General features: G+C 33.8%; 1 protein-coding gene across 1 annotated transcript in view; it reads left to right on the forward strand.

Moving 5' to 3' along the window:
- The window catches only part of SNTG2 (syntrophin gamma 2), a 200,608-nt gene that overhangs the window by 173,248 nt on the left and 5,598 nt on the right, over window positions 1–21,762 (forward strand). Inside the window, exons 14-16 of the mRNA XM_021551123.2 lie at window positions 2,608–2,817; window positions 15,674–15,766; window positions 19,615–19,725. Coding sequence (XP_021406798.2) covers window positions 2,608–2,817; window positions 15,674–15,766; window positions 19,615–19,725 — 414 coding nt within the window. The remainder of the gene's footprint in view (window positions 1–2,607; window positions 2,818–15,673; window positions 15,767–19,614; window positions 19,726–21,762) is intronic.

Consider the following 21,762-nt stretch of genomic DNA (forward strand, 5'->3'; position numbering starts at 1 on the left):
AAAATACTATTTCAGTTAAGAATTAAAGCTCATCTTTAGTTCCCACCAGCTGCTGCCCTTCTCTGCTGTTTCTCCTTTGACCATGCACTAATGTAGAAAAGGAAGGTTGTTGCTGTTACCTGTAACAGATCCTGCACTGAAGCAAAATGCTTAAAGTTTTTGATTTGGTATTGGTGGGTTTTTTGGTTTGGTTTGGTTTGGTTTGGTTTGGTTTGGTTTGGTTTGGTTTGGTTTGGTTTGGTTTGGTTTGGGGTGTGTAGGGTTTTTTTTGTGTCATAGGGGTTTTTATTTGTTGGGTTTTTTCTGATGCAGATTATTCAGGACATGGGAAGGAATTGTTTTGGTACTGCCATGCCAGGACTAGAGCTCAGCTCCAAAGGCACAGGAGGAGAGCCATATTATTGTAGGCATGGAATAATTTTTTTGTGACCATGTCTCCAGCTGGGAACACACGGGCAAATTCAGGTCCTGCCATCACTAACATACCAACAAAAAGTAGATGTTCTGTCACAGATCTTTTATTGAGTATCCTTCATATTTTTTATAATTTTACTTTTGGCTCATAAATAAGTCAGGCACCAATGAAATAAATATACATTAAGCCTTTTGGGAAGATTTTCCTGTGGCCTGGGTTTTGGTTTTGGTTTTTCTTCTATAGGTGTTACTGCTAAAACTCAGTTCTTCCTGGAATATTGTGATAATTTCAAGGATATTCTGTCCTTCTGAAACTTCAGCAGTACTTTTTCATTAAGAAAAAGAAGTTAGGAAATAAACTACCCTAGATTCAACTTTTTAATTTTCTTGACATTTTAATAAATGAAGGTTTAATTGCCAGTCTTCATGAATACGTAAGCTAAAGTGCAAAAGCTCAAATTGAACTCCTTAACCTTTCTGTTGATTCTTTGGTATAAATGGCAATGAAGCAAACAGAACAAATCCAAAAAATTGTAAGAGATAAAGGTTTTTACATTATATATGATAGAGTTATGTTGTAAAAGCTGCCATTTGGGGAGGGGCTTATTAAGGATTTTCAGAAGCTGGTTAGAGCTAGTGCAAAACTGCAGGAGAGCATATTATTGTTTCTTCTCATAAAAGACGAATTTTAAGGAGATATGTTCTTGTTACACACCTAATTGTAAGTTTCTCCTCTATGTTTATTTATTATGATGCAAGAGCTAAAAATTGAAAATAGCAATCCAATATGGAACTTAAATTTTTAAACAGAATGTTTGATATATTTTAGATTTGGGTATATGTATACATACATATAAATACATAAATATGTGAATTAAAAATCATATATGTAGTATGCCCTTGCATATTTCTGTTCATTTGGTGGTAACAACCAGATGATTTGAAATGTAATGTTTTGCATTGCATGTGTTTATTCTTATAGCTTGCCTCATAATTCGAACTCTTACTGTAATCCTGTAAATTTTTAAAAGTCATTTGTCTTAAAAACATTTTATTTTCTTTTATTGTCTGGTATTTTCACATGTCAATTTAAAAAAAAATGGCTAATATAGTAGTCTACAAGCCAGGATATGCAGCACTGAGTCTTGAAGCAGATGTAATACCTGTCACTCCATAGCTGCTGAACATCAGAATATATGCAGGAATTTTTTTCGATTTCCTTTTCAACAGTGCAAAGGAGTGTTGTAAAATAATGAGCTTCATCAAGTCTTTTCTGTCCTCAGTAGTTGCAGGGCCAATTTTGACAACACAGTGCTTTGTATCTTGGTGGCAATATGTGCTGCTCCCAAGATGCCCATGAATCATTGCTAATTATTTTGGGATTTAAGTCTTTTCTGCCCCATGATATCACAGAGAAATGAGGATAGGGAAGGGTTCTATCTGACAAACAGAAAAATAAAAGTATGTGTAATTTGGAAATTGAAGCTGTGAAAGTATTTAGATGTATAAGTTGTAGATTTTTAATTTAGTTTTCTTTTCTTCTATATTTATATTAATTGATGAAGTGTTGAAATATTAGGGAAGTTTCTTGTATTAATTTGTTTACATTTACAAAACATTCTATTGTAGGTATATTTTTTATTACGAAAGTTTAATGTATAGTTTCTCTGCTTTATCTTGAAGGTGATAGGATCTTTGTTCAGGCTCCTGGTAGTTACAGAACAGCATTGACAGCTATTGGAGGAAATGCTCATGTTATAATTTCCAGAATTAACCCTGGGGTGCTTGATAAATTACTGCATTCCTTGGGGTTTAGCATATTGGAACCCAAGAAGAATGGAGTAATTAGAGTCTCCTGTAGAGCTGGTACACAGCTCCTGGAATGTATTGAAACATTCAAGGATTTTCTTCTTTTTTCACTGTAAACCCTGTATCTGTTCAAACTCATTTTAAATTATATATGTATTGATTAGTTAATTTTGACAGTATTTTCAAACTGCTGTAGTAGCTTGGATTAAGAAGCAAAGAGAGAAGCTGTCTTTGACATAATTATTTAACTCCTATACATTTCTTCAATATAATTGTTGACATAATGGCATAGTATATCCAAGTACCTATCACTTACAGAAGACAGTGTTGCTTCAGTTGTTTGGTTTTGCCAGATGAAGAATCACATACTGAAATATCTTTCAGCTCTGGCTTGCTGATGATTGCTGGCTACAAGCAAACTTGTATTTAGGTATTCACCAGGACTTCGATCTTGAAGACCAGAGGCCATATTGTTTCAGTGTTCTGGTTGGACACGGCAAGAGCCACTATTTCAACGTAGAGCTGGGCAGTGAATTGGCAGTGTGGGAGAAATCATTTCAAAGAGCAATCTTCTTAGAAGTTCAAAGAACAGGGGTAAGTAGTGAACAATTTAAATAATGTAATCTGTAATATAAGTATGACAAGATATAAAATTATTTGTATGGTTAAATATTGCATTTAATTATTGTCCTCCATGACTAAGGATCTGAATACATTTAATAAGCTGAAGACTTCTGAAAGCATCATCATCACATCACTATTCTTCTGTCAATGACTGTGTAATACTAGTCAATGAGCATGTTACGACAGATTGAAAATTGGATGTAATGATTTGTAAGTTCACCTTGATTATTAAAAAGTGGAAATTAATATATTTAACCACTGGAAAACTCTCAGGAGTTTATTTAGTTCAACTTGAACATTTTCTTCCAGAAAGCTAATTTTTTTTTTCTCGTGTAAGATAGATATAACGTGTTGCATAATGCTTCTGTATTCAAAGAAGAAATATTTTGCTCTTATACTGTTAATTGTGAATTGGGATTGTCCTTCTTAACACTGAAAGAGTTTGAAGACAGCATAAAAGTGAAAAAAAGTTTGTCTTGAATTCTCAAAATTAAACAGCAGATTATCACTTTCTTCTGGCTAGTAAATCTACATCCATACTCTCAAGTGAACTGGATGAATGTTATGGGAGTATAGACATTGAGAGTATAGGCCTTCTCCAATTAGAAATATATTTATTCAGTTTAACATAAATGCAAACTTGATTTGGTATGATCAGGTTTGCACTGCCCTATGGACCTCCTAAAGACATTTGAAATACTGAGAACACTGGATCACAAGATTGTATTAACACGACTTGCAAGGAGCAAGAGTCCTATCGCAGGTGGTTAATCAACTCATCTAAATTTCCAGATCTCTGGGATTCTAAATAGGTTTCTGGGTTCTACCAAGATACTTACTTATAACCCTTCTATTTGTCTCTTTAGACTGAAGAAGGAACAAAAAGATTTTGTAACAGTTTCTAATCCTGAGCTTCTGAGAATGAATGCAGTTCTTAGGAAAAAATTGATCCTTGTATATGTTATCCATAGAAAAACCAGATAATATACAATTAAAATTAAGTATAGCAAGCTTGGAGATTAGCTGGTTCTTTATCTGATTAAATTTTGGAATATTTATTGTTAAATCTCAAAACTTGCTTTTCCTTCATATCCTTAAAATTAAGAAATGATTCTTTGCTTGTAGAATGATGTTTCGTCATTTGAATTGGTCTAGTCTCATTTCACACAAAAGACATTAAATTTCCTGCAGCTGTGGTTTAACCTATCTGAAACCTTCAGGAAAGTCATTCAAATAAAATCCTGATTACAGTGCTCAAGTCTCCATATGTGTTTTCCTATATCTTAATTTTCTCTAACATAGTTGGATACATCCAAATTTACAGTAAACTACTATATCATTAGAGTTCAGAATAGAGGTCAGTCTCCAAGGTGAAAAGTCTTTTAACTGCACTATTTTATGTCTTCCTTCAAAGCATAAATTCTGTTGTGAGTGTGTTTTCTTTTCAGAATTATGTCAAGAGTGGCATAAATGAGGTGCAATTTAATATTACATAGACTATATCAAGTCATAGAAAAATAACTGGCATTCCAGTATCCAGAAAATTCAAGCTTGCTACTGGTATGTCAGTCTGTAAAGGTTCTTTATTTTGGAGAATCTTGGAAATTATTCTTTATGCATAAATGATTGGGCAAGATTCATGACAGCTGTTGAATTGCCTTGTGCCATTTCAGCCATTCTTATTTAAATGGGGCTTGGTCCTGTTTGCTGACGAGTGTAGTTAGGATTTTTGTTAGAGTTTTTGTTAACCTTTTTCTGTACATATCCCTTGTACTTGGTGTTCCTATTAAAAGAGCTGTATTTCTGAGAAGATTCTGTCCTTACACAGTTTATGAAAAGAAGTGCTGACGTGCAGTAGTCCTTTTAAATTTTATCTGCCCATGTTGTGTGTTATTTTTTACATTTCTTTGGCAGAAACAGTAGATGACAGAAAGAATGCAGTAAAGCAGGAATATTGCTCCTCTTTCAGCTATCTTAAAGCCCTATTTCAAAATGCAATTGTTTGCAAAAAGTTTACCAAGAAACTCTGAAATTCAATGACCCTGGTGAAATTAATCTATTTGCAGACAATGATAACAAACAAACAGATGTTGAATCCATGTACTAGAAATTCATGGGTTATTTTCCTAGGAAAAACTATTGTATATACTGATGGCATAACTTGGATAGATGGAGGCAATAAAAATGCAGAAATAAGGCAGAAAGGCAATTGAAAGAGAAAAAGTGTTGTTAAAAAGTATTTTCATGAAGATAGTAATAAAAGTCATCATTGCAATGGTGGAAGATAGGCAATGAAATCCTCTCAGTCATATCTTGAAGTTAAATAATTTCCTGCAAATGCCAGCAAGAATGCTTGTTTCACCTGGAACATCGTAAACAGTGCAAGGTGAATAAGCGATGCTCAGATTAGGTAATTTTTCTTCAGGTTTTTTTTTTCCCAAGATTTTTATGTTGTAGAAAATCTTCAAAAATAAGAGACTAGCACATTTTCCAGAGCTCTTACTAATTCTTTGACCCTTAAGGTTGGTCTTGTCAGTAGCAAGATATTATTCCACATTATTTTCAATGTTGTCTTTTTTCAATTTCTCAATCTGTATTCTTTGCCTCAGACTATTTTTTCCAAAGGAAATTATTTTGACTTCTCTGAGTTTTGGATATGATTATTAAATTAATGCAGAAACATCTCACAGGGATGATTTGGATCAGTTCTGTTCAGCAGGAGGATGGAGAAGAATATTGGAATAGTGGACAGAGGAAAGAGTGACAGTAATATATTTTACTGTCAGCTGTACAAAAATTGGACCCACAGTTTTGTCATCTTGAAACCTTGTACATGTAAGGTTTGTTTGATGGCTGGAAGAGGACAGAGAAGATAAAACTGCTTTAAAAATGAAAGAATTTTCAGGAGACTGAAAAAAAGACATCCAGTGGGAAAACCATCTACCACAGTGTCTCTAAAGTACCTGCAGTTTGTATATAGTGATAAGACATGGTTACATATGATCCCCACTAGCAATTAATTTCTAATGTATTCATAATATTTTCATCGGAGAAAATGAAGTTTTTTTCCATGAACAATACATTGTTCTTTAGACAAATCCTTTCAGAATATTGTTGACAGGTGTTGATTTTCACCTCTTGGTTTTCTAGGAAAGATTTGCAGGTTTAAAGTTTTCTTTATAAAACTTGTCCATGTAGTGCTTTCCTTCTCTGATCAGGAAATAATCTGTGCAGCCCCCTTATTACAACACCTGCTTGCTATTTTTTCTAGACTGTTACTTAATTTTAGACGCATATCTTTATTAAAAATCTTCTTAAAGGGCTCACTGCAATTAATTTAAAACATAGAGAAGTGAATAAGTTCTTTCCAATTGACCTCAACGACCTTTCAAGGAACCCCGTTTTTTTGTCATAATTTTCCTTTAAAAGCATTTAGTTGACTATATTGTACAAAATAAGAGTGTAATAATGACTGTATGCATACATAATACTTCCTAACCAGTCACAAGCAATAATGGATTCATAACATGAACAGCATTGTTTGATTGTTTGTCTTTTAAATCACATACTTGCTTCTATGGTATGTAAAACCACATAATTATGAAAGATAAAAAAAAAAAAAAAAAGAACTGCACAAAATTGCACTGATATTTTAAGACTTCACGTTTTCACAAAAATAATGGGAAAATAGCTCCCATAACTTGAGCAGCTCAAGAAAGAGACAAAATTAATTTAGTTAGGCATTTATTCTTTGTCCACTGGAGATAACTATAGATTTGTCATGATTTCAAAATTATGAGCCAGATAGAGAAAATCCCTTACATAGAAGCTCAAATGGCTTCTAAATATTTTTTTTTTTTTGTAAACTGAACTTCAATGCATATTTTAGCAACATGCTTTCATATTTGCTTAACGCTGAGTGTTCAACAAGTCACCAAGAATATAAATAGTGATGTGTGATGGTCAGGGTTATGGGTTCCTTGCATTCCCAGTGTATGGGAGACAAGCTGCACGGAAGTGTGGAATTGCCCCCATCTGAAACTATTTATTTAGCAGGAAAGGTACAAGTTCAATTGAAGATTTTGGATTTAGAGAAAACAGAAGGGTTTGTGATATTCATATCAAGACAATCTACAAGAAACTCAGTTCCTGTGTCTCCGTCCTACATTATACAAAATGTGTTTTCTAGTCATTCTCTAGTGGTGTTTTGAATTGATCTTACTACAACTCAAGCTGGATATAATCAGAATAGAATATATCTAATTTAAAGACTCTGTCCCCACTCAAACTTGGTCAGAGATATTTATGTTTTATAAATGTATGTTTTATATATTTATGGAAATGCCACCATATTCTAATTTTAGAACTAATTTCTGAGACAAACATTTAAGCAAAATAAAATTCTTGCCTTATATTCAGGCAAGATATTAAATAGCATTTAGATTAGGTGAGATTTATAGTGTCATTAAAAGATACTCTCTAGTTTGTTACAAGAAGCACTCAGTTTAATTACACAATTAAGTTTTAGATTGTTTTCATTATGCACAGAAAGCTTATTACAATTACAATTACAATTTAACTGGTCACCTTTAGAAATGGTGTTAGATTCTAATTAATTTCCTCACTGATGCAAAAAACTCACCATTCTCTAATATAAAGAATGGTTCTGTGAACCATACAGATTAATAGTAAATCCATTTTCAATAATTATTAATGATTCAACAATTCATATAACAGATGAAAATCAAGCAATTCATTTATTAGAATTTTTAAAACAGTGAGAGAATGTACCAATTTTCAAGGCTATTGAACTCAAACTTGTTTCTATAGTCTGTATTTTTAACATGATTAATATAAAATGTATATATTTCTGAATATATAAGATATTCTTAAAATTACATTTATTTATATTGAAAGAATAAATCTACATATTTTTATTACATAAATTACATATATGTATTTCTAAATCCAAATATTTAGATAAAAATTACATCATGGGAATCTAGTTTTGCTATTATTTTTCAGGGGATCTTAAATATTTTAATAAGGAAGAAAACACAAGAGAACTGGAGAGGGATTTTTCAAGAGCACATAGTGATAGAACAAGTGGGAATGACTTTAAATTGAAAGAGTGCAGGTTTAGATTACATTTTAGGAATTAATTCTGTACAGGAAGGTGGTGAGGCACTGAACAGGTTGCCCAGAGATGCTGTGGGTGCCCCATCCCTGAAGGAGTCCAAGGCAGGTTGACAGGGCTCTGATGAGCCTGTTGTAGGTGAGTGTCCCTGCCTATGGCAGGTGGGCCCATTTTGGAACCCTTCCAACTCAAATATTCTGTGATTCTTTTAAATCTGTCAAGAATTTGCTGTGAAGAATTTACTGTCATGGAACTTCAAATTTATAGAGTCCTATTACCTTAGAATTTTGATGCTTGATTTTATGTTTTTAATTTTGGTGTTCTCTATCATTCTCCACCCATGATTTATAAGAATCAGGCAGAAGAACAAAATCCCAGTGAAAGTGTCACTAATTCACAACTGAACTGTGTACTCAGGAATCTCTCTTGATGATATTTCTGATTAATTCCCTTTTCAACTGTGAAATTCCAGAATTTACAGCTCACCAAAGAAGAAAAATTATTCTTATGTAATAACAAACTGCATCAGAATGAAGTCGTTGTCTTTGCTGAAGTTAGCCAGTAGTGATCTACCGGTTCTACTAAAATAAGGAATGTCAGCTTGATTACTTGTGTCAGTGATTACCACTGAGAATCTGCCTCAGGTTTATGAAAATATGCTTGGGACATATAGGAAACATAGGAAATGTAGGAAAACAAGTAGGAAACTCTTAATATTGAAGTTACTGTTGATTCTTGCTTTTCTTTATGGAAAAATGAGCGGCTGCAAAACAATGAAGGTATTCCTCAGACACAGAGATGAGGAAGCACAATCTCTTTCTGATATAAGCAAAGACTAAAGAACACAGTTTGAATTTCCCCTCTATATAACCATTTATAAGATAACCATTTCTAAGCTCCTGCCCAACCTGTTCACTGCCTCACCACCTTTTGTCCTCCTGCATCCATTTTTCTCACTGCTTTTTTCTACAACCAATTGAAGCCTTTGTCTGCCTGTTCAGCAAAGAGGGTAGCAAGTCTTTTCTTCTGGCAGATTTACTTTAGCCATAGGTTCATATCACAGAGAGAATGCCATGGCCAGGAGTAGGCATCCACCACTGCTTTCTCTGTCTTGCCAAGGAATAGCTGAACCTAGAAGTTCACCTCAGTCTTCCTACAGGAACACAATTCCCTGTGGAGTAAAATTCTCTTCATCCCACATGTACATGTAAGCCTAACATCGGAATGGTGGTTTAATACCTTATCTCAGTGATGCTGAAAGTTTCTGAAAAGACAGTCTGTCCAATGAGGGCTCTACTAAGCAAACCATTTTTGCAGCTAACTGCCATGATGTCATGAGCATCAAAAATTAAAAATTACAAATAGATCAGATAGTTATTTCAATAGATGACCTAAAGGAAAAAGTTTCAAGTTGAGCAGTATCCTGAGAAAGCAAGCATTTCAAACATGGATGTATTAAACTTAGGTATTATTTTCTAAAGCACTGAGCTAGTCCCATTTCTACTGAAATAAATAGAAACTTTCTTTGAAATTCAGTGAAAATATAATGAGCCATCATTTGAGTCCTTTGAAAAATCTTACTTTTACTGACAGAGTGTCTCTTGTATACATATATGCTGAACCATAAACATACATAAATGTTTAAAAAAAACACAACTATATCATCTTCTTGAAATAATCAGATTACAGTAGCATCTTTTATAAAAGAATTCATTTTTCACACTAATACCAGCAAGATATGCAAAAAAGAATAATTTAGTATATTAAGATGTAATTCCTTTGGCAGCAGGAACAGCAGATCTTGAGGGAATATACAAGATTTAAAATCAGATCCGTTTTGTTTCAGTGAAGCAGTTTTATTTGTATCTATCCATAATTATTAAAGTTCTGTAACCTTTTAATTGTGATATGATGAATTCCTTAAAGGTATGGGCAAATGAGTGGATCTGCCACAGTTTTTAAGTGAAGATGATATTAATTTGATCATTCTCACTGAAATTATTTCACTGATCTTTTTTACTGATATATGGAACAAGAACACACTTGAGCTTTGGGAGTCTGTTCTAGATGAAATTTCTGAAAATTCTCATGGTTTTGATTAATTACAAATTTTATTGTTGCTTCATTTTCTCATATATAATGTGAATTCGGAGTAACAATGCTTTTGGTGTATTTTGTAAACATGTTCTAAAAGTTTTGTTTTTTAAAAAAAGACTATATAAAAATATTTTACACTAAAAAAAACATTTTTTTAAAATATGAGAAAGCCAAAACATCTACATTTTTTAATTCAGTGATTTGCTGTTTCAAAAATTTTACAAAACATTTTGTTTAGCATTAGTCATTCTATACAAAAAAACTCTTGGATGTTTTGCAGGCTGTTCAGAATTAAGGGGTTTAATTTTGCCTTGCAGTACTCTCTCTATGTGTGGGCTGATACATATTTCTCAGTACAATCATAATAACTCTGCTTGCTCTTATCTTCATTTTCACATCCTGCTTGGATTTTTTTAACACTAAAAGGGGAATTTTTGAAAGTACTTTTTTTTACATACCTGGTCCCATATTAAGGCTTTTACCAAACTCTATATTTTTGTAAATACATTGGATGCATTAAGACACCTTACTCCTGTCAATCCTATGATTTAAAATCTCGTAAAAAGCAGCTGTATAAAGTCTTAATGCAAGAATCTGTGTCCAAGCCCTCTGCTGTTGCTATAATTTTTTTCCCTCCCTGTCACTGTGCCTTAGATGCTGGTGTACATTATTTTATTTCTAAATACAGAATAAAAAACACATCATTTAGGTCCTTCTCTCTTTCAGACATTTAAGTTCCTCTGCCAAGTCCTTCAAAATTCCTCCCATTTTTTACTGACATTGACAGAAAAAATGAAGAAAAATATTAAATGTAACATGGGGAGAGATTTGGTCTCAGAAGTAAAAAGAAACAAGTAGAAGTGATATTTGGAGGATGCTAAAATTTTATCAGTACAAATTGGCAATGCTGGAGTATCCTACACCAAAAATATATTCTTTGGATTTATAGCATAATTTAATTTTAATGTAAATAGTTTTCTAAGAAAAGGTAAATTTTCAGAAAGATTTTAGCATTTTTTACATTGATGGCATATTATTTCCTCACAGAAGTACATACTTAAAGTGAGTGAGTGAATACAGCATGCAGTATGTGCACTTTATGGATATGTCCATTGCCTAAATGCTGTGCTGTTTGGTTATAATTTAGTTTTAGAAAATGTGTGTTAAATTCTATACCATGAGTATAGTGAGAAATAATGTCTGTGATCCCATTTACATGTAATAAACCTTTACAGCTCATCTTGGAGTAAATGTATATCTTTATCTATCAAGTAGTTAATAGCATAGTAGGGAAAATATGTAGTTCAAGCAGGAAAGTGTAGTGGTATTGCCAACTTTCCAATTGCTTTTTGGAAAATCAACAAGCAAAGTCATATGCATGCCCAATATGTATTCACTTAGACCAGAAGGCATTTATTATTTCTGTATTTTGGCTTATTAAAAACATTAAAATTCTTGCTCAATAGAACATGGCTGAGTCCAAAATTAGTGAATACATTGCATATTGGTGCCATAGTTAAAGCAAAATGAGGGTTTCCTTCATGCAAGACAATAATTAACTGCAATGTAGCCAATCATCAACTGAATTTTTGAAATTGTAAATCTGATGAGACATTTGGACCATCAGAGTTATAAAAGTAATATCCTTTAAAATAAATATACAGTATGTCATTTTTCTGTGTTACACTTAGATTATACTTAGAAAACGTACTGCCATGAACTTAGAAAAAGGAGTACTGACTGAAAAGGTTGGTGCCCTGATTCTTAAAAAATTATGTTAAATGGTATTTTTTACTAAGAAGCTTTGTTGATGATCTCAGAATATGCTATCTCAACTGAAGTTACTGTTATTAATCTTGATTTTAAGGAATTTTACTGAAAAACAAAAGCAAGTTGAACCCCTATTTCTTGGACAGACTACAATTCCACACCATTAAGTAACATTAAGGGCTCTATGTCTTCAGAAAAGAATCCAGAGATGCTACGCTGGATGCCTGTGGCAGAACATGGGCAAATCTAAGCCCTCCATCTAAAGCACTGAAATAAACTCATATTCCATCAATAACAAAAGTTTATTGCAAAAAAATCTATTGCATGGAATTATTTATTTAGAAGCATTTGGACTGCCCAGGCACAAAAGAACCAAATGTACTTATGGCTTTAGCCTACATGGGAGACCCACGTGTGTGGATAAATCAAAAGGCCTCTCTGTGATCCGAGGGGCTTTCATGCTTCCTTCTGCCACTGTACTTCAGCTTAAGGGGGACACGGACACCAACACAAAGAAGGAAACTGAAGAGGAGGGTTCCTCTTTATCCTTGCCTTTCCTTCCCCAGACATCTGTGTCTTGGCTGCAGTGGTGCATGCTACCCACCCAGTCTTTGTGCTTCAGCCTCATCGCAGCCTGGTGACTCCCCATGAAATGGTTCCTCTTTCTGTTTGTCCCTCAGGCTTTGTCTCTCACACATATCTGGGGTATATTGGCGCTCTCCTTTCTGAATGGAAATAAGTCCCTCTTGTTATCTCTTCCCATGCATTCACTTTCCAGTTTGAGTGTTTACTCATCTCTTGTCTTGGGTCCCTAACACCTATAACCTGAGTTCAAAGCCTTTCTTTTTGTATTAACTGATCTGTTCACAAACATATCCTCTCCTGTGAGGGAAAGAGTCGTAGTAACTCATAAAAGCTGGATTTGAAATTAATTGGCTCATCGTTGTTTATATTTGTAATGTCTCTCACTGTTACACAGAACCCTACATCAGTCTTTCTCTTTAGAGTACTGAAACAAACTGTCCCATGTCCTTGCCCTTTTGTAAAAATTGGTGAAAAGGACCTGTGACATCATCAAGTCCAATCAGACTGATCACCACCTTGTTTACTAGACCATGGCATTGAGTGCTATGCCCAGTTGTTTCTTGACCACCAAACACAGTTCAAAGCTGAATTATTTCAGGGAAATCTCTGTCTATGGGAAAGAGAATGAGTGTAAATGTGTAGTCATTGTAAATATTAGGCCCTCTCAGGGTCTTGGAGGACAGATGCCAGAGCCAGAGATAGACAAGGGTCATGCTTCTGATCAGCAGCAAGGAGGTGTGTCTGAGGAATTCTCTCATAAATGAGTAAGATGCAGTGTTCTTTTGGTATTTGAACAGTGATATTATCAACTTAATGATCTTTTTATGAGTTAAAAGAAAATGAATTGAGATACTGATACCTGAACATTATACACTTAAAAGTTTTGTTACTGTCTTTTATTACAAATATAATATTCTGTGGTTCTTTACATTGCTCAGAAAACTTCAGATTGTTCTAGGTCATATAGTACAATTTGCTTAGCTATTGCACTATGGGGCCTATTCTTCTCTCTGCTGTTTAAACTGTGACTTACCAAGCTGTCTGATATGCAGTGATTTTTGTTTTGTTTTGTTTCTTGGGTTTTGGGGTTTTTTTGGGGTTTATTTTTTTTGTTGGTTTTGTTTTTTGTGTGTGTGTTTGGTTTTTTTTCCTTTTTTTTTTGCAAAATTCACTTAAAGACACCTGAACCTAGACCTCTGATGTTAAATTTTCAAGTAAACAATTGTTGTAGATAGCCAAGGGTGATCACAATTGCAAGTGTATGGGAAGCTTATTCCAAAAGCAAAAATGAAAAGGAACAAGGCTCTGTCCTAGGGTGAGGGTCCTTACCACAGAGCTTTCTGAGAACCCATTCAAGGTCACTGAGGAATTGCCATGAGCAGGCTTTTAAATTTATATGGCAAAATACAAACTAATTATGTTGTAAAAAAACCCCTGTGAGTCTGTTTAATAACAGTGAAAATGATGCATTTGTCTCTAGTATTTGTGAATAATTTCCAAACTGGCTCCATTATTTCCTAATAGTGAATATTTTTAAAGTACTCCAAGTTCATTATTTGTGCACAGCTCATTTTAGTATTCACCATTTGTGGCTGAGCAATTTGATACTTACCCATTAGGGAAATCTAATTTTATTCATTTTAAAAATTGCTTTGCTCAGTCAGAGCTCAGCTAGTATGACCTTTTTAATTGGAGAATAATAGAGAATAAGTTATGACTGGTGCTTAATGCCACCTTTTAATTACTGAATGAAATGTAAGGATATGTAAATGTCATTCTAATTGAAAATCAATCACTGAAATCTTTTCAAATGCCAAATAATATGATCTTTGAACACCAATGAGAAAATTAATTTATTCAGAAATATTATACATCTTCATTATTGTGGAGATGATTATAATACTAATCTGCACTTATAAACTGATATTACTCCTAGCCCTTTCAAAATTCTTTTTAAAATGTCATAACTGTAGCTCAAAAATGCTTATTTTAGTATATCTATTTTTATTAATGTTGGAGTGAAGAAACCTTTACAATCATCCAGAGGTTTTAGACTATACTGAAATTTTTTTAAAAACACAATTGAAATGGCAGTTTTCATTTTAAGCAAGTTTTATTAATGCTTTCTGTCTCCTCTAGGGAATTCTTTAACTGAAAGAAACTATCCAGATACTAAACTTCTGTGTTAACAAATGTCTAAACATGAGGCAGCAATGAGATTTATGATATATCAATCACAGTGAAGCAATGCTTCCTTGGAAGAAACAAAAGAAGTTCAAATTTCATAAGGCACAAGGGTACAATCTTAAGAGCAGCTGGTAAGGTGTGGCAAGGAAGGCCTGGAGACAGGATCTGATCTCTGCTTGTGCTGAAAGCAATGGGCTTTTTGCTCTTACGGCTGCCAATGGTGAATGTCATCAGGCTGCTCCATATTACAACAAATCTCATCCATGTCTTTCCAGGATGCCATATACGTCAGTTAGTGAGCCTTAAAAATGCCTGGAAAGAGTTAACGGTCCTTTTACTGTAAAGCTTATTCATAAGTTTTACCAGCACTTCTGAGTTTTATTAATAAAACAAACTTTTTTTCCTTTGTAATCTGAAAGCTCATCATGTAATTGGTGAACAGATAGCAGTGTCTGGCAGGTGTCAGTGCTAACCAAGATGTGATAGCTGTTAGGTCTTATGAAATTACATTATCTAACTTTAGCATAGGGCTGCGCTGGCGTGTCATCAGACCCAAATTATAAACTGTTGTAAAATAGAAAAATTATCTACAAAGTTTAAATCAGATGGAGAGGTCAAGCAGACAGAATGCTTTTCTATAATTAAATTGCAATGACTAAACATTTAGGCACTGTTGCCTGCACATTTGCTGGATGTAATATCAGAAGTCATTAATAGCTCAGGTCAAAGCAGTCTTCCAAAATTTTAGAGTAGTCAGATTTGGTTTTGTTTGTTCTGTTGTGTTTTGCAAGGGCTGATTTTCAAGAATATATTAATTTTGTACAAGAGTGACTTGAAATATAAAAGACCTCCAGTTAATGTCTAGCAGACATATGCGACACTGATTTACAGTCAGAAGTTTTTGATCATTTTCAAACATAGTAATATAAAGTAGTACCAGTGCTGTTAGCTGAGCATCTTCCCAGCCAAAAATACCTGCAGAAAATATTATTTTATTACGCTAATTTACAGTGATGGTTGTCCTTTCAAAAATCATACTTTTTTTTTCAGTCTAAAACATATATGTGCAGTTGGCAAGGGGATACCTTGTGTTTCACAGTCGACTTTGCTCTAGGATTTACCTGTTTTGACAGTAAAACTAAGGTAAGAGTAAAAGAAAAGGAAAATATAACTCTGTATTGTTTTATTGTTATTGAAGTTATCATCTATTGCATTTTCTTTATGCTAATGTCCAATATTTATTCCCCCAAGATACTGTACTATTTATTTATTTAGGCCTCCTGAAATGTAGTCAAGTAATAAAAGCAAAGAAAGGTTATGTTTAGCAGAGAACTTGGTTTGTTATAATGAATAAACTTCATGATTTATAAAATATTAGAAGTCGGGAAAAAAATGAAATGTCATCTGATTCTATTTGTTTTGAAGCTACAGATATAAAATAGGATTAGTTATTCTTCCATAATAAGAAATTTAGGTCAAGTCTAAAATAAACAGAATAAAGGCAAATGTTTTTCAAAATCAGAATCTAAAAGATTACATGCACTTATCTTGAAAAACAGTGGCTATATAGAAAGTGCCTGCACTTTCTATATAGCCACTGTCTTAACGGTACATGCCAACTTCCAAGACCTGTCTATAATGCTACTATTTTCTGTATAATTTAGTGGTACTTTAATGTATATTATTCTCAGTGGATTTTAACACTTTTTTGACAGTAGAAGTAAACATATAAAGAAAAAAATGTTTCTACATTGATAAAACTCTTCAGTAGACGGTCAGCCTTCTCAAACATTTTTTAAAAACTTAGTCATTTTGAGAAAAGAGGGAACACACAGCATTTTGAAATACTGATGCAGGATTTCATTTTTGCATTATGGCATTTTGTGGGTTTTGGGCTAAAATGCCCCCAAATTTCAAATATATTGAAATCTTGGTGCAGACAAATAATGACCAAAATTGCATGAAAATTTAGGCTAATTAAGTGTGCATCCCATGAAACAGGATAAAATTTTGGAATATATATTTTTGTATACACTTCTCTTCCTCAGGTGATACTCCATTCCGGAATCCTGCTTCTTGCACAATTATACACATTTTGCATGTAACCTCAAATTAACTGTAAGAAGTAAGCTCTCTAGCCTATAGAAAGGGTTTCTTTTAAACGTGAAGAATGATTGAATGTACTCTCACCTTTAAAATTGTAACCTTACTCTATTAATAGGACTTTATGTCACAGTACCTACCTTCAGTATTGATGATGAGGAGGATTTAGATGAATTATTGTTGCTTACCTAAGGAGAACACAGAATACCAGCAGATTGACTGATTCCATTGCTAAATGGTAAAAATTATGGAGATCTCAAGTACATTTATTCTTCATCTGTGTGAGAGATGGAGATGTTCTCTGCATCCTCAAGCCTGAGTGAGGCAGTAATGGGCGACTTCTGCAGTTCATCTTGCTTCCCATAATTGCCGGCTGAAGTTTACTGTGGCTTTCCATATGCATAGCTATTTCAGAATATTTCCTACCAATGTAAAAAAGATTCTTAAAATGATCAAGCAATTAACAGTTCATTAGGGACACCCCAGCAGGTGTTCAGAGGATTATTAAAATAAAGATCAGTCCCCTGTCTGCTCTGCTGTATGATTCTGGATCTCACATTTTGGGCAACCAGCTCATGTACTCTTTGAAAAACATTCTTTTTTTACATGTTGAAAAATTTTAAAAGGGCATTCTTATTACAAATTCTGAAATAAAAATCACAGTAAGTTTTGCTTTGGAATGTGGGGGCTTGACCCTTGCTTCCTCATGAATTGGGCAAATGAGAGGAAATACAGCTAAAGGCTTGTGTGTCCAGATAAAGGCATGGAGAGGTCACACACCAATGACCATCATGGGCAAAACAGACTCCACTTGGGCAAATCAGTTTAATTTATTGCCAATCAAATCAGAGTATGCTGATGAGAAATAAAAAACAGATCTTAAAACACCTTCCCCCCAGCCTTCTCTGCTTCCCAATTTTCTTTATCGCCTCCTCTCCAGCAGCACAGGCGGGTTGGAAATGGGGGCTGTAGTCAGTTCACCACATCTTGTCTCTGCCTCTCCTTCCTCCTCAGAACTCCTCACACTCTTCCTGTGCTTCAGCATGGAGTCCCTTCCATAGGAGACAGTCCTCCACAGTCCAGCATGAGTCCTTCCCATGGGCTGCAGCTCTTCATGAACTGCTCCAGTGTGGGTCCTTCCCACCAGGTGCAGTCCTTCAGGAGCAGCACCTCCTGCCCCTGCTTCACTGACCATGGTGTCTGCAGGGTTTCTTCACTCCCATATTGTCATTTCTCTCTCCAACACAAGAAATATATCTTTAAAGAACTTTTCTAGAACAGTTTCTTTTCCTGCATTTATTCCGGGCTTTTGATGAGCTTAATTCATTCAGCTTTTATCTTTTTTCACTGAGATACTTCTGTAGCCTGAATTTGCTTTATATCTCACTGTAGAGATTCTTTTTATCTTGTCAACCTTGTTGGTTCATTTTCCCCATCCTGTGCCTCCAGCCGCTCCTCCAACAGAAAGGGTTCCCAAAGTGTGCATTTTCTGCCGTCTTCCAGCACTCTCTACTTCTCATCTTTTCCACTCAGTGTTAACCGTTGAGAAAGATGATGACTCCAGCAATGCTTATTATTAGTAAATTGTTCCTAAGTTCTTGATTCGTCTCCACCTTAGCAGTTATTACATAGCAAACATTCATCTATACTGTTTAAAGCCAAACTCATTTAAGCTTTTAACACTTTTCACGTGGTCTAATTAGGCCCTCTGGACCCAGTTAAAATCTGTTCATGAATGTAAAGTTTAAGCACTATCACAGTGCTGTAGCATACTTCAGTTTTTCTTAATTTGTTATATCTCTCTAAGACCTCAGTGACATTTATGTCTGCAGGGAATCAGGAGATAGTTTTTTATTTATAGGACATTCCATTTTAAACTATGAATAGGGTTCTGAAGCCCACTGGTAGCACTGGTGCAATCAACAAAAATATTTTGAGAAAAAGGATGTTGGAAAATGGAACACAGCAAACTTTTTCCATGTGTGCTTTTTAAATAAGCTCTCAAGTATTTAAATTGTGTTTCTTCAGCAGTGTCCAGGGACTGAAGCACACTTCAACATGTGCAGAGAATTTTCATAAAGATTATAGGTATTAAAGGAAACATCAACAGGAAGTCCGGGTGCAAGTTGTTACCATGTGGAGTTTTTTAATTATTCTTTTTCAGGTGATAAATAGAAAACTTTCAGATAAATACAGAAAATTACCTTGATTTCAAAAATAATTTCCCAATTTTTGTTTTTACGAAATATCTCCATAAATATTAAAGTATATCTGTCAATCTAGAGTTTGCCAACACTACTAAGATGCCATGCATAAACCTGTGGGAGACCAAGAAGCTTAGAATTCACATATTTTACAAACCCACAATGTAGGACACATTTTTGTGGTTTCTGAGACTTTGATCAATAATAATGTTTTTTGCACCTCTATCACTTTTTTGAGAACTTCAAACCACATTTCACACATCAGTAAGTTCAGCTTTGCTATATCTGTGCAAGTCACAATTATCTAATTTATGCAAATGAACCAACTGAAATACAAAAGATCAAGATATGACATGGAATTGTATTCATACTGAAACTGATGCAAATATCCTCATGTATCTTTATGGAATTAAGCTTTTGCCATCTTTATTCTTTATGTAGGCAATTGAAACATTTATATCTCAGAGAATTTCAAAATAGTTTATTAATGAATTTTAATATTACATCTTTTGCTTTCAAAACGGGTACAGAAATGTTAATTTTAAATGCTAGGCAAAGAGCCTGTTATCATGCACTGCATTACTGCTGTAGTGCTTTATTTTAGTACACATACATTGATCATCATTCTATAGTTCTAGGTAAAAACATGTAGCAGAATCCTTAATCAAATTTCTTTTTCTTTAGAATGTGCTGTGGAGGTTTAAATTCTCTCAGCTCAAAGGCTCATCAGATGATGGGAAAACAAGAGTAAAGCTGCTTTTTCAAAATCTAGACACCAAACAAATTGAGACAAAGGTAAGCAACATCCTGTTTTTCAATTTAGGTAAACATGATATAAAATTACTGTCAAGGCATCAGAAATCCCATTTACTGGGATATACATATCGTGAACACATCACAGCTTATCCTTTTTTTCTGATTCTTTAGAAACTCCACAATAAATGGAAGCAATTTAATACCCATAAATTTATTTTTCTATTTCTACAAGCCTGTTATTAAGTTGTGTTATGATAGTATTTTACTCTTTTAGAAAGATAATTTCTCTAAAGTTATTCTGTCAACCTACAGTAGATATGATGTCTAAAAATTACACTTAAAAAAGATAAAGTAAAAATAAAATTTCATCCCAAGCTTGCTGTTGAATAAAATATAGAGTTTTTCAGTTATGTGCTTTTAAAAAGAAGGATGAGAACTTTGGCATGATATAACAGAAAAGGAAGATAAGAGTGTTGTTTTACTGGGTTTTAGTTGACAAAAGCCAGTGAAATAAGAGAAAAGTATCTGAAGACCTATAAAAGTTTTCAAATACTCTTAACTGGAGTTGTACAAGTTAAAGTCACTTATAAATTGATATTTTTCTATATTTACCATACACAAAAGATATATGTTACCTATCCTTCTGTTAAATGTTTAAAATAATTGTAAGGAAAAAGTCCATAACCTTCCTTATTTATCATAAAGTTACAATACATGCAATATATCCTTCTTTATACATCTGTATTAGTTATTCAGGATTTCATCAGTAAGCTTGAGCTGAGTTGCCTCTTGGCTCTGCTTTAAAAGATATTATAATATCTGTTACAAAGTTTAATGTATAATAATTTGTCTAGTAGCAGGCCATTTCCACTTCATTTCTCACAGTAGTCCTTGGAGACAGAAAAGGACTACTGGCTTCATTTTATATGTGATCATCTGCTGCAGTGAGCTTACATAATTTGTTTCAGGTCAGACAGGAAGATTTTACTCATGCATAAACTACTTTGTGTATCTCTGCATTAAATCATTAGATAGTCCCTGTGTGTGATTAGCCAAGGGCTGCAATTCCATTGCTTGCAGTGGAATTCTCTTACTTTAATACTCTATCATTCTTTCTCTTGTGGTAAACAATCGGATTCTTAAAATTTTATTTTCTTTTTATTTTTGTGGAAATTAGATTATTTTTAATTGGTTTTACCCAATTTTACTCTTTGCTAGAAAAATTGTAAATTTTAGCATTTTTATGAAAATTTGATTACCTTTAAAGTTATTATAAATGAGTCCTTATGATAATTTTGCAGTATATTTTTTTCAGGGGACAGATTATTAAAACATTAAAATTATTCTTTTACATAGCTCTAATGAAAACATCTTGTAGTCAGCAAAATTCACCGTGAAAGTATCAGACGAAAATTGATTTGGGATTGGTTCATACAGAATTCTTAATAGCTACGTACCTAAAAGTACATATGTGTTGCAAGTACTGGAAGATCCCACAAAAAGCTCATTAAAGGCCAGAGGAAAGACTGTTACTAAGTAGCTGAGGATTTCTTAGAATTTCAGTGATTACACCTTTTACAACTGCTTCTGCAAAGTGCAATGCACCCACTAGGATTTCACATTAAATGGGACTGGGACACAGCTGTGCAGCCTCTCCACTTCAGATAACTGGTATATGTAATCAAATGTATGGCCAGCACCTAAATGATATGATTTCTTAGACTTGAGAGTTACAGGCCGGCAGGAAAATGCCCAGCACTAATACCCATAGTACAATCCAGTATTTGCCCCTGCTTATTGCACTGAAAGCGATTTCATAGGGCCATATGGTGCTTTACAGTGAAATGCAGCCAATAACGAGAAACAAAAATGTTATCAAATAATAGAAGTTTCATTTTTCCTATGTAAATGAGCCACTATGCACAGAAGAAAGCTTGATGCAGATGACTTACATTCCCTTGGTGTAAAACAGAGAGTCAAGGTTGCAAAAGAATTTTCCAAAGTATTTCTAATTTTATATTACTATAAATTAATTCTTGGGGGTAAGAAAAATCACACTTGGGAATTCTGTTTTGT

Source organism: Lonchura striata, chromosome 3 (assembly GCF_046129695.1).
Source record: "Lonchura striata isolate bLonStr1 chromosome 3, bLonStr1.mat, whole genome shotgun sequence".
In the NCBI taxonomy this organism is placed as follows: domain Eukaryota; kingdom Metazoa; phylum Chordata; class Aves; order Passeriformes; family Estrildidae; genus Lonchura; species Lonchura striata.